Source organism: Camarhynchus parvulus, chromosome 4A (genome assembly GCF_901933205.1).
Source record: "Camarhynchus parvulus chromosome 4A, STF_HiC, whole genome shotgun sequence".
Classification (NCBI taxonomy): domain Eukaryota; kingdom Metazoa; phylum Chordata; class Aves; order Passeriformes; family Thraupidae; genus Camarhynchus; species Camarhynchus parvulus.
Genome location: NC_044600.1, coordinates 559,663 through 572,220, shown reverse-complemented (window position 1 = coordinate 572,220; position 12,558 = coordinate 559,663). Strand labels below are relative to the sequence as shown.

The window sequence follows — 12,558 nt, the reverse complement described above, 5'->3', positions numbered from 1 at the left end:
TTGGGGAGGTGACAGTGACTGTGGGGAGGTGACATTGGGAGGTGACAGTGACACAGGGGGCTGACAGTGTGGAGGTGACAGTGGTGGGGCATTGGCTGCTGCTCTCATTATTCCACAAAGCTGCACTGGGGGAATGGTTTTTTGCTGCCCTGTGCCAAAGAGAAGGGATTTCTTCACTTTGCAGGTGCAGGACTTCAGAGGTGTTCTGGTGCTCTCTGTGGCTTGAGAACCTTGTGGGTACAGACACAACTTCAGTCCTTCCAAAATGCCAGAAAAACGAATTTATTACAAGTGTAGGTGTCCTGGGGCTCACAACATGCAGAATTAAGCACTGTGAAAAGTCAGGGAACTGAGGAAAATTCATGTTTCAGGTAATGACCTGAAAGGTTCATGCAGGAGTGAATGGATCCATGGAAGTTTAATTTTTTTGTTTGTGTCATACATGCAGGAACAATAGTCCAGCAGGAGCAGGAGGATTTGTTGTGCCTGGATTTTATTTACTCTGTGGTTGCTCTAGCCTGTAGCTAGCAGAGCAGAAGCCTCTCTCTGTAGAACCAGGGGGAAAGATATTTCCTTACAGCTTTATTAAAGTCTGAATTACATCAAAGATGATGCAGCTGGAACCCGAGCCAAGGCCTATGGACAGGGCTGATGTTATGGTTTCTGGCAATTCTGGATGGGACTGAAATGCAGTTGGACAGAAAAGACAGACACAAACCAGCAGACTGTTTAGCTGGTGTGTTTACATAAAGTAAACATGTTTGAATTTATCTTGAAAAACATCCTGGTGCCAGCAGCCATCCTGAAGATTGCTTTCTCTCAGTAAAGCTTACAGGAAAAAGAAATTTTTTTCCTAGTGGCTTGTTGACAGCAAGTTTTTATTAATGTAATTATTATTATTTTATTTGAGCTAAAGAAAATGCTACAGGGTGGTATTTAGCAAGCTGAATGTTTTGATTAGGAAACATAATAGTTACTGCAGTTATTTTATATTCACTGCTAAGCAAATTCATCTCAGCTGCTGTGGGTTTGGTCTCCATCAAATTGCAGGGGAAGAAAAAAGGGTTAATTTTCTTAAAGCTGTGTTGTAGTTATTTATCACTTTCATCCAAGAATATACAAGTGAGTGAGAATATACAAGAATATACCAGTGAGTGAGCAGTGTATTAATGACCTGTGTCCATGGCATGCATAGTCTTACCCCTGTTTTATCCATGGGAAGATGGGGACGTAGAGCACCAGTGTGTACTGCCATGAGGATGGGGCGTGGGTCCCTTGCTGAAGGTGTGGGTGCTGGAGGGGCTATTCCCACCCCAGTGAGTCTGTGCCTTTGTTGGTGATGGGGTGTGGGTGCTGGTGGGGAGTATTCCCATCCCAGTGAGTCTGTGCCTTTGTTGGTGATGGGGTGTGGGTGCTGGTGGGGAGTATTCCCACCCCAGTGAGTCTGTGTGCAGGGGTGATGGGGTGTGGGTCCCTTGCTGAAGGCATGGGTGCTGTTGGGCAGTGCTCCCATCCCCGTGAATCTGTGTGCAGGGGAGATGGGGTGTGCAGGGTTCTGGTGAGGGACAGGTTGTGTCTTTTGCCCCTCAGCTTGCCTGAGGTGGCCCCGGGCCCTGTGCACTGGTGCCAGGCCCTGTTTGCCACATCCTGACAGAGGGATCCACCCTTGGCGCTGCTCTGCAGGTGCTGCCTGCTCTGAGCTCACACAGACCAAGACATTTTTGAGGGCTGACCCTTCAGGACCTGTGGGTGTTGGCTCCTGGTAATTACTGCCACAGCTGCCCTGGGGCTCTCAGTGTGCTCCCTGAGCACAGCCTCCCCTTCCAGAGCAAAACTGGCACTGCTGAGGTGATTAAATGGCAGCCCAGACCTCGTGCTCCACTGACCTGCTGCTCCCTTTCGAACCACTCGTGCTTTCCTCCTTGATCGTGCACCCCTGTTAATGGCGCTTTATGTAGATTATTGGAGTGTGTTACTGCTGCTGGGTGCAGTCTAATGAGGCAGCAGCAGCCAAGGTGCAAGGTTTCCCTGCTGGATTAATGAGGTCTTGAGAGAAGGTGGCTGCTCATTGTGAGCAGAACAGCTGTCAGTTTGAATGTATCACTCAGATATGACTCCTACCGGAGTAGAAATCCAGTGCATGAGGATGCAATGGGGTAATTGTTTGAGGGGGTCTGTGTTTAAATCTGGCAGGTTTTTAAGATGTGTTGGCAGATACTTAGGAAGCAGATAAATTGTTAGAATTAATGGCCATCAGTTTGAGAACCAAATAAACTTACCCAGTGCACGCTAGTGCGTGTTTTAGACTAGCCTGTCAGTAGTTACTTTTCTCATTGCTGAAATTCTTGGATTTTTTTTTTAATTTTTGTTTTTTTCACATAGGGTTGAGGAATCCAAGTTTGATTTTGGGTATGGTTTTATATCTCTGTGTTACACTATAAATAACAATTGGTGGTTGGAGGCTGTCCTGTGAAAAAGGAGCTAATTTTTGTTCATGGGACATGATCTGTGCCTGAAACTGTGAGCAGAGGAATTTCTCTATCTCTGTTATTAAGGCTTCATTTTTTTAGATAGTGGAAAAGTGTTTCAATTCATTCTGGTAATATAATACTTTGAGGTAGCTGGAACTTTCTTTATGCTATATATTATATCTTTTTGCCATTTAATAGTCTGACCCCATTCAGAAACATTTCAGACTGCATTATTAATGGCAGTATTGATTTATAAGATCAACTTTAAAAACTACTTGCTGTTTTACAAGAAAACCATCAGAAGGATTAATGTGCTTTCTCTTTGTACATCTACACTTCTATCTGTTGAAAATGTCACTGGATTATCCCTGCTCTGAGGGGTGGGGTGTAATTCCATTTCCTGATAACTGCCTGTCCTTGGTGCTTTGGGGAACAGGTTCCTGCAGGAACCAGGAGGGTGGTGGTGCAGACACTGCCTGTGCCAGGCCATGCAAGCACGGAGCTGGGTTTGCTTTTCCCCTGGTCTGCATGCAGGATGGGTAGGGGTGCTAGGGGAGGATGAAGCAGGTACAGGAGGAGCTGTGCTGCTGCTCAGAGCGGGTGTTGTTCTGCTGTTTGTCAAAGCTGCATGCAACGGGATGACGTGCGGAGGTTTATGAGAAGCATTGTCTATAAAAGTAAATGTTTTTTCCCACCATGACTGAGACACTTCACACTGTAAAGTTTCTTTTCCTTCCTGTGAACCATTTCTTGCCCTCTGTCCTTCCCCACCCTGACGTTCTGTAGTTGATTTGCTTCTCGGGGTCGCTTTCCTGGGGCTCTAACCTGAGTTATTTTGTTGTGTGGTGACACAGTTATGGATGACGCTCCCCCTGGCACTCAGGAGTACATTATGTTACGGCAAGATTCCATCCAATCTGCGGAATTAAAGAAAAAAGAGTCCCCTTTTCGTGCTAAGTGTCACGAAATCTTCTGCTGCCCACTGAAGCAAGTGCACCTCAAAGAGAACACAGAGCCGGAAGGTTTGTGCCCTTTGGGTCCATGTTCTGTTTGTTGGGGTCCCTCTCCCTGTGTGTCCCGGGTGTGCTGTGTGTGCCAGGCTGTGTGGGGGGAGCCGTGCACTGTCCCTTGCTTGCCTGTCTGATGCCCACAGGACACTGCAGCCTGAGCCCCCGCGGGAGCCTCCTGGGCCGGACGCTGCTTTCTCTCCAGTAAACCTCGTTTGTTTCAGCTCCCATCATTACACACTGCCCTTTCTTTTGGCTGCCTAAAGCTGCTTGCTCCTCAAAGGCATCGGTTCCCAGGTTCTTTGCAGTGACTCCTGGAGCTGCACTCTCTAAGCCTGGCACTCAGACCAGGCTCGGCTTGTCCCCAGCACCTTGCACTCCATAAGGCTTCTGCACAGTGCTAGAGAATGCTCATGGCAGCTGTTCTGGGTGAAGCAGGATGAACTTTGTCTGTAATGCACGCCTGGTTGCATTTTGGGAAATGAAATGCATGCAGAGCAGAAAAAAAAAAAAAAGTAGATTGTTTTCCTTTTCAGATGAAGCAAAGGTATGGTCTCTCCTCATGCTGTGTTCACTGATATGAAATTGCCAGTGAGGTATATCTCGTTCATCTAGTGTGCATAAGATTAAGCTATTTTAAATTTTATTTTTTAATACTTTCTCATATTGTTCCATATGTGTTTTGCATTACTGCTTCATATGCCACGTGGTAAGCCTTTACTTTTTGCATAAGCTCCAGTATCTGCCAAGACAAATAATGCTACTGCTGGTAGAAGTGTTTTAAGATGAAATATTCAGGGCTGGATTTTGGCACAATCAAGTCTGCAGGAATGGCAGAGTGAGCAGGTTGGAGTTCTTATCACAAATCACTTGCATTATTCTCTCTGTAATCATGGGCATCAGTTCCTGAGCTGTCACTATTAGCCCAAAATATTTCAGTCAATTGCTTTCTTCTGTTACATTCTCCCAATTTTGCATGAATATTCTTTGTACCACCTCTGGGAGATTTGTGTCTTTTAAAATAAAAGTATTTTATTAAAATAGCATTTATCATCTCACCTGAAGTATTAACTGATCTACATGCTGGTTTAAGGCTTGGGGAGAGGTTTCTTGTTGCAGTGATGATGTAACTGAAGGTTAAAGTCGGGGTTTGAGGAAGGTCCAGTTGTCCTCTCAGTCCTGGCTGCCTTGACAGAAGCTGTGATTTCATGACTCAGCCAAGATGAAGGATGGGTGATTCCTGTGGCACTCTCCTGGCTTAGCAGATGTCATGGATTCCGTGTCATCTGTCAGGATTTGTGTTGTTTGTGAGTAAATTCGGAGCCCAGAACTGTTCCTGACAAGCTCCTCTGGGAAGATGATGGCACCTGAGCTGCTGCAGGTGCTCACACGTGGTGAGCAGGAAGATTCCATGGCCAGGAGCGTGAAGGAGAGCTGGGCCCCACAGCTGCCACCCCTGACGTGCTGTGTGTGCATCCTCTGTGTGCTGGTGTGGAACTGCAGAGAAGCTCGTGCTTATTCCAGTGCAGCCTACCCTGGGAACTGGACTGCTGCAGAAGACTGGCTCCTGGCTGGGCTGATCCTGTAGTGAACAAATCACCAGTTCCCACCCCAGAGCCTGCCCAGGAGGAGCAAGGAAAGCAGAGCTGTGCTGGGCCTTTTCTCTCCAGAGTCTCCAGGGAACCTGGTTTGGTTCAGAGTTGGGGAATTTGGGACCTGTGGGAAAGGCTGGCCCACTGCAGGCTCTGAGGGAAGAGCTGGGAGCATCAGAGTGGCCGTGGTGTTCCTGGAAGCCAAGAGATGCTCTTCTTGGGTTCTCCGTGAATCTGCAGTGTCTGGCTCCAGCAGCAGCTGTGTTACCCCCTCCTCCATGGCACGTGGCGCTGGTGCTCATTCATTCCCAGGAAAACATTTCCTCCATGGCACGTGGCACTGGTGCTCATCCCAGGAAAACATTTGGCTCTGAAGGAAGGCTTGCCATCCTCTATTGCCGCGCCCAAGGATGATGTCTGTTCCTCGTGTGTCCCTCCTCCTCCCCTCCAGGAGTGTTGCGTTCCCAGACAGGCACAGGAAGCCATGGCCACGCTGGCTGACCTGTGACCACCTGAGGGGTGGCAGCCTTTGCTGGTGTGTGATTTCTGTGTGTTTCTCTGGCAGATGTTGTCTCTAGCATGGAGGGAGAACATCTGACCAGGAATCCTTTTAGCCTCTCTTATAGCTCAGGTTGCCTGGGCTGCATTTATCTTTTTCTTCAGAATCTGTGAATTGCTTGGGAAGTGGTACCAGACCCACTGAAAGACTGATGTGTGCCATCCTCAGTGGTTTGTTGGCATGGAGCTTGAAGAATGTTGATAGTGAAGTGATCTGAACTGTGCTTTCCATGCAAACCCTGCCAGTCCATCGAAGTTAATGGAGTGGCTGAAACAAATCCTAGCAGAAATCCCTTCCAGTGTGAGCCCAGCAGTTAACAGCTCAGTTGTGCTGGTAGGATAAAGGAAAAAGAATGTTTAAACTTGTTACTGTGACACAAATTACACATTTTTGAAGGTACTGGAAAGTGTGACAACTAGGAAGCTGTTAGCAAAGTTCTCCAAGTGAAATGTCATAATGGAAGTTTTATGGAAAATTTGCAGGCTTGGAAGACTCCACAGAGAGTACAAAAATGCCTTTTTAATCTGCTGAATAATGGCATGGGAACACAGAGTAAAGGCTGCATGTTTCTAACTGTGCAACTCTCTTGTTTAGATGATGGATTTCTCTGCACCTTTTAACCACTTTCATACAGGGCTAGTGCTTGGGGAGCCTCATTTATCACTTCAGGATTTGGACTCCCTAGGCAGGTGGGATCACACCAGGTAAAAGATTTTCTTGGCTTTTGGTAGGGGTGTTTGGGGAGTTGTGGTGTTTGCTGAGAGACTGAAATGCCACGTCACGCTGGTGTCTGAGCCTGGTGGTCCATCAGTTCTCATCTCTTGGGCCTGTTCCTAAAAGCAGAAGTGGGAATGAGAAAATGAGATCCGCGTTTCCTAATCTGCCTTGGTTTCCTGTTCTTTCCCCACACCTCCTTGCCTGCCTGCAGCATCTCTGTTCTTTGGGACGTGCCCCAGGTGCGCCTCAGGAAGCAGCTCCTTGGGTCCCAGCCTGGAGGACACAGAGCAGGTCCTTGGCCAGGGGCTGCAGCCCGTGCTGCAGGCTGGGAGGGAGGAGGAGAGATGGGGATGCCGGTGGTGAGATGTGCCCAGGTGTGGAGGTTTCCCCCGAGCCCCGTGGCAGCCGGGGATGCTCCAGCCTGGGCTGCAGCTCAGGTGGGGCTGCCCTGGGAAACCTGCGATGGGCTAAGAGCTGAGCTGCTGCTTTGTTCTGCATCTTCCCAGCTTTGTGCTGTCCAAGTCGTGCCACAGTTTGCAGTGAAAGGCAGTAAAACAAGCAGAGCTGACACCTTTACCTGGATGCTGCTCCTGTGGGCATTGGGCATTGTTTACAACTGCATCCATGCAGCAGCAGCAAAATACAAAGTGTTTTTGTAGCTTCCCTCAAGCCAGGAAGACACTGCTAGCAGGAGAAGGGCCATCTGAAGTGCATTTTGCAGCTATTTGTTCTCTTAAATAGTTTAAACATAAGCTGCTGCTGCTCTCTGTATAAAACATGGTTACATAAAAAGGAGTCAGCTCCTGGAAAACTAATTTGAGTTGTATTATTACATCCAGGGAAGGGAATAAAATGAGAGAAATGTTTTTTAAAAACAGCCCTTGGTTAGTCACAGTCACACAGTCAAGAGTCTTGGACACTCGCCCATAGTTCTGTTTTCATGTGGGATATTTTTTTGCCTTTTTTTTTTTTTTTTTTTTGGTAACATTTAGTCTCCCTCCAGGCATACATAACCTTTTTACACAGAAAAGCAGACAAGCATGGCAAAATACGTACTGAGGATGGGGCGAGGGCAATCTGGGATAGCAGCTGGTAAGGAGGAAGGCAGCTTTCCTCAACCAACAGGAAATCTGATTAGATAGAAAATGTTAAGGATGCTAATGTGAAGCAAGCAGCTCTGTGGTTGCCCTTGACAATGGCTTGTTCTCTCCATCCCTGGCAGTGGAGCGGGGGGCAGAGGCAGTGCTGGGGTGAGGCACAGGGAGATGTTCAGGCACATGGGGTGGGGGCTGCCCCTTCCCCTGCTCCCTGTGCCCTGGCACTTGTGTCAGCAGCAGGAATGTGGAGCCTTCATGTTGTAATGCAGAATGTCCCTTGGCTGCTCTGAGCCTCGTGTCACCACTGAGAGCACTGTCACTGGCACTCTAATTACATCCTCCTCCTCTAGGCCAATCAGCCCTGTTGGCCCTGCTCCCTCATTTCACTCTGGTAATGCATTTTCTGCATTTTAGAGGAGAAGAGGAAAGAAGGTTGAGGAGAACTGTGTTTGGAATCAGAGAATTGTGAGAGGTTTTTGAACTTTACATATTGTTCAGAGCGAGAAATGACTTTGTGTTCCAGTGAGGAATCACAAAGATGAGCCAGGAACAGGCACAGTGTCCAGGACATGGAGTGGCAGTGGGACACCAGTGAGCAGCTTCAGCATCTGTGCTTGGCTTCCTGAGCCCAGGTTTCCCCCAGCCCCCTGCTTCACGTGCTCCTGGAGCCCCTCTCTGCTGCTCACACTGAGCCCCTCACAGCTGCTCACACCTGAGCCCCTCCCTGCTGCTCACAGCTGAGCCCCTCACAGCTGCTCACACTGAGCCCCTGACAGCTGCTCACACTGAGCCCCTCTCTGCTGCTCACACCTGAACCCCTCACAGCTGCTCACACTGAGCCCCTCTCTGCTGCTCACACCTGAGCCCCTCTCTGCTGCTCACACTGAGCCCCTCACTGCTGCTCACACCTGAGCCCCTCCCTGCTGCTCACACTGAGCCCCTGACAGCTGCTCACACCTGAACCCCTCACTGCTGCTCACACCTGAGCCCCTCTCTGCTGCTCACACCTGAGCCCCTCTCTGCTGCTCACACCTGAGCCCCTCTCTGCTGCTCACACTGAGCCCCTCTCTGCTGCTCACACCTGAGCCCCTGACAGCTGCTCACACCTGAACCCCTCACTGCTGCTCACACTGAGCCCCTCTCTGCTGCTCACACCTGAGCCCCTGTCTGCTGCTCACACCTGAGCCCCTCACTGCTGCTCACACCTGAGCCTCTCACAGCTGCTCACACCTGAGCCCCTCTCTGCTGCTCACACTGAGCCCCTCTCTGCAGCTCCATGCAGGGCTGGCCCTGTGATGCTGCCCTAAGCAAATTTCACAAGTGCTGCTCCCTGTTCCTCCCTGCAGAGCAGGGGCAAGCAGCCCTGGTGTCTGCCCTTGCCATTAACCCTTTCCTGCTGCAGCTGAGCTGTCTGTCCTGGAGCTGCCCCTGCCAGGGAGGGCAGGCTGCTGCTGCTGCTGGCTGGTGCTGGGCCCTGCAGCCCTCTGTGCCTTCCTCCCACCTCGCCTCGTCCCCCGGCTCTGGCACTGGCAGCAAGCAGCTGAGCAATGCCTCAGCCTTCTGCAGGGCTAAACGAAAGGAAACTCTTAAACCCTGCCTGTCTGCGTGCACGTGGAGTTGCTGCAGCTGTGGGACCATATCTGCACTGAGGGGTGGTCTGAAGGGAGGGACAGAGAGCAAAAGGCAGGGGTCTGAAGCTGCCGCCAGTATAATACAGAAGTGTGCAGTATAAAAGCACCCTGTGCTTTTCCCCCAAGAGAAAGCTCTTGGCTGCAGTGGTGACCTGGCAGCTCCTGCTGGGAGGCAGGGGTGGCTCTGCTGCAGGAGCTCAGTCCTGTCCCTGGCTGAGCCCTCCTGCCCTCATGCTCCAAAGCCTTTAAGCACGAGATTGACTTTAAACACCAGTGCTCCCAGCAGAGTCCCAGGGGTTGGGAGGTGTTTAATGAGCTTACCTGAACACAGGCTGGGCCTGACTCAGATTCGGGCTCAGCCAGTGCAAATCCAGAGTAATTCCACCCAAACCCACGATTTACTCAAGATTTACTTGTCTGCAAATGAGATCAGAACCCCCTCCCATGGTTCAGTTTGATTTCTTTTCTTACTCCCTCAGCAGTTAAGGTGGCCCTTATTGCCACAATGGTTCATGATTGAACATGCAAGTCATCAGAGCAGCAGAGAAATGTAATGTTTCCCCTTATAAAGAGGGAAGAGAACAATAATCATTATCATCATCATCATCATCACGTGGACATCTCAGCAGGAGGAGCAGCAGCAGCACTGCCTGCTGAATCACCTGAGCAAAGGTACTTAGCTGTTACCTTTGGAAGGGTCTGGGGAGATCCTTCCCTGGGTGCACACAAATCTCAGCCCAGGAAAGAGCCTGCACACCTTGGTCTGTTTGCCAGACTCCCAGCTAAGAATCATGTGGCTGGAGGAAATGAAGATGAAATGTCAATAATAAAGGTAGCTAGTAATGGAGTGGGTTATTGAACTGGGTTTCCCTGGTGGTAGAATTCAAAGGTGCAGCTGTGAGTAGTGCATTGTTAGCCAAATTCGTTCTGTGTTGCATCAGAAAAGTCTGAGTAAGTAATGGCATTAGGAGCAGTTGTAGAATTTTTATTTCAAGATAATGATTTGTCATTCTCAAACTGGACCTGGCCTTACCCCTGAACAGGTCATGGCAACCCAAAAAGAAATGCTGTCCCTTACCTGACGTTACCTGTGTACCCTTTGAGAGAAGACTTTTATCTGTGCCTCTTGCTAGTTTGTTCTAATCTCAAAGTAAATATTCACTATGGAGACAGTATCTGGCACTTAGCATAGCTGAAGTAGGACATGTAGACCAAATGAGTCACCCTGGTATTCTTTTCTCATCTCATCTTTAAAGGACTCTGAGATCTTCAAAGAGTGTTCCTTGTATGGAGAAAGGCCTTTGTCTTGCTACTTTTCCATCCCATGACTCTCCTGAGAAAGCATCAGACTTGGTTCTTCAGCCTGTCCTCATTTGGAATCAGGAGACGTAGTTCTTGGTTAATGATGAAGGTTTTTCTTTGTCCCTTACTCAGCTGCACAGCCCATCAGAATTACTGCACAAGCTTTCCCAGTGGCAGTGTCTGCGGCATGCAAGCACAGAGTGCCTTTGGCAGGGACCGTGGCAGAGCTCCCGTGCTCTCCTGGGTTAGGCTGGTGCCGTAAGGCAGGAGCAGTTACACTTCCCAGCTCTTGCTGGACAGTTCTGTCCTTGCCCAGGGTAATCAGGTACAGGACCAAGGCAGGGAGGAGCAGAGGTCCCTGCCCCACACCTGTGCGTGGAACTGCTCACCTCAGGGGCAATTAGCTCAGACAGATAATTGTCTATGCTTTCCATTTCCAGGGTTAGCTCAGCCCACACTAACTCAGGGGTTTCTGCCTCCTCCCATGAGCAGCTGCTGCCCTGAGGGCACAAAATGAACAGCAGAGTTCTCCAGGGTCAGGCAGGCTCCTGTCCTGGGTTACCTGGACGAGAGGAGGAGCTCAGTCTCCCCTGGAGCTCAGGCTGCTCTCCCTGGGCTGGAGCCTGCCATGGTTAAAGGATGGCCCTGGGGGTTTCTGCAGAGGCTGGGAAGGGTCTGTGCCCCAGAGGAGCAGGGCTGACCCACACAGCTGCCTGGCACTGCCCCATCCATGGGGCGTGCGTCCCCAGCTGCCATTACACATCCCGGCCATGGGGGCTGCTGGCCTCAGGGCTGCTCCTGTCCCCTGCCTGTCCCCATGGACATCCCTGCTCTGGAGGCTTTCCCGGCCTCCCTTCGGTGCTGCAGGACAGGAGCCTGTGCAGGGCACCAGGTGCTGACTGCTCCATCCTCTGAAAAGCAGCACAAACCACCTTGCTGGTGACTGGCACTGTTCCCTAAACAGAACTCTCTGTTCTGTTTCCTCTGAACAGTCCCAGGAGTTTTCATTTTTGCAACAGGTGACATCAAATTAACACTTAATTGCAGGAGTTGTTAAAAATGCAGAGTGAATTTCAGTTGTGCACCTTTGCTTAATTGGTGCCTACCCCTATTTCTGTTCCTCTACAGCTTCAGCTTGGTAGAGTCAGTAATTAACCACCAAGTTTTGCTTTCTAGTTGTTCTTCTCTCTGGTAAGTGCAATCATTTTCTCATTGCAGACAAGCGGCAAAACTGCCCTCAAGTATTGCTAGTGTTTCTCAGATGTTGTTAGTAGAAAATGTTTAAGCTTCACATAAGATCTTCCTTTCTAATGATGAGCTGTCAGCATTAATCCAGTGCAGTTCATGTGCTGGCCTTTTTATGATAAACCTAGATTAAATATACTGTAAAACCAGTAGTAAGCAGAAATTTAAATGGGACTTGAGCTGCCAAATGCAAGTAGGAGGTTTCTTTAATTGCTTGGATATTAAATTAGATAAATGTAAAAATAGTGAGAATTTTTGCTGATCTTTGTACTAATAACAAAGGAGCATGTTTGGGAAATTGCTGTTCTAACTGAAAAGAACTGGATGTAGTGCATTTCATGGTATGTGCAGAGAAATAGCAGTCAGTAGGACACAGTCTGATCATCAGGAGGGAAGATGAGTGGAACAGAGTGACAGAAATGACAGGAGAAGAGGTTTGAAGAGCACCAAGGAGGAGAGGGCAGCCTGTGGACTCTGAAACGCCGAGAAGGAGAGGTTCAGGTGGGAGCAGGTGAGTCTGGTGCTGTGGACAGGTGAGCATCTGCCTTTGGATGAACTTGTTGGCTGCAGCTGAGATCCAGGACTGAAGCAGAGATCCCTGAGCTGCAGTGCTCAGGAGGACTCTGTGTTAGGGAGGAGCTGAAGCCTGGATGGACCCTCCCCGTGGGAGAAGTTTCCTGAGCGGACAGGAGATGTGCAGAGAGAAGCAGGCAAGTGGCTCAGCTGGACCTCGAGTTGCATGTCCTTCCTTCAGGAGGGTGGGGTGTTCCTGTGAGGGGTTGTGCCTCACCCTGAGAGGGTCAGAGCCCTGAACTGAGCACCCAGCTGCTGCTCCAGCCCCACATTCACTGCCCTGCACATAACATTTCATGCATGACTTTGTTTAATGCTCCAAACAGTGCATTCCAGCACACAGTTAGGTTTTCATATCCTTATG

The 12,558-nt window shown here is 49.5% G+C and overlaps 1 protein-coding gene across 2 annotated transcripts in view; it reads left to right on the top strand.

The window, feature by feature from the left end:
- Window positions 1–12,558, top strand: part of FGF13 (fibroblast growth factor 13) — a 190,093-nt gene that overhangs the window by 101,923 nt on the left and 75,612 nt on the right. Inside the window, exon 2 of one of the 2 annotated variants that reach the window (XM_030967386.1) lies at window positions 3,326–3,493. The exons of the other annotated variant lie outside the window; for it this stretch is intronic. Coding sequence (XP_030823246.1) covers window positions 3,326–3,493 — 168 coding nt within the window. The remainder of the gene's footprint in view (window positions 1–3,325; window positions 3,494–12,558) is intronic. 2 annotated transcript variants of the gene reach the window in all.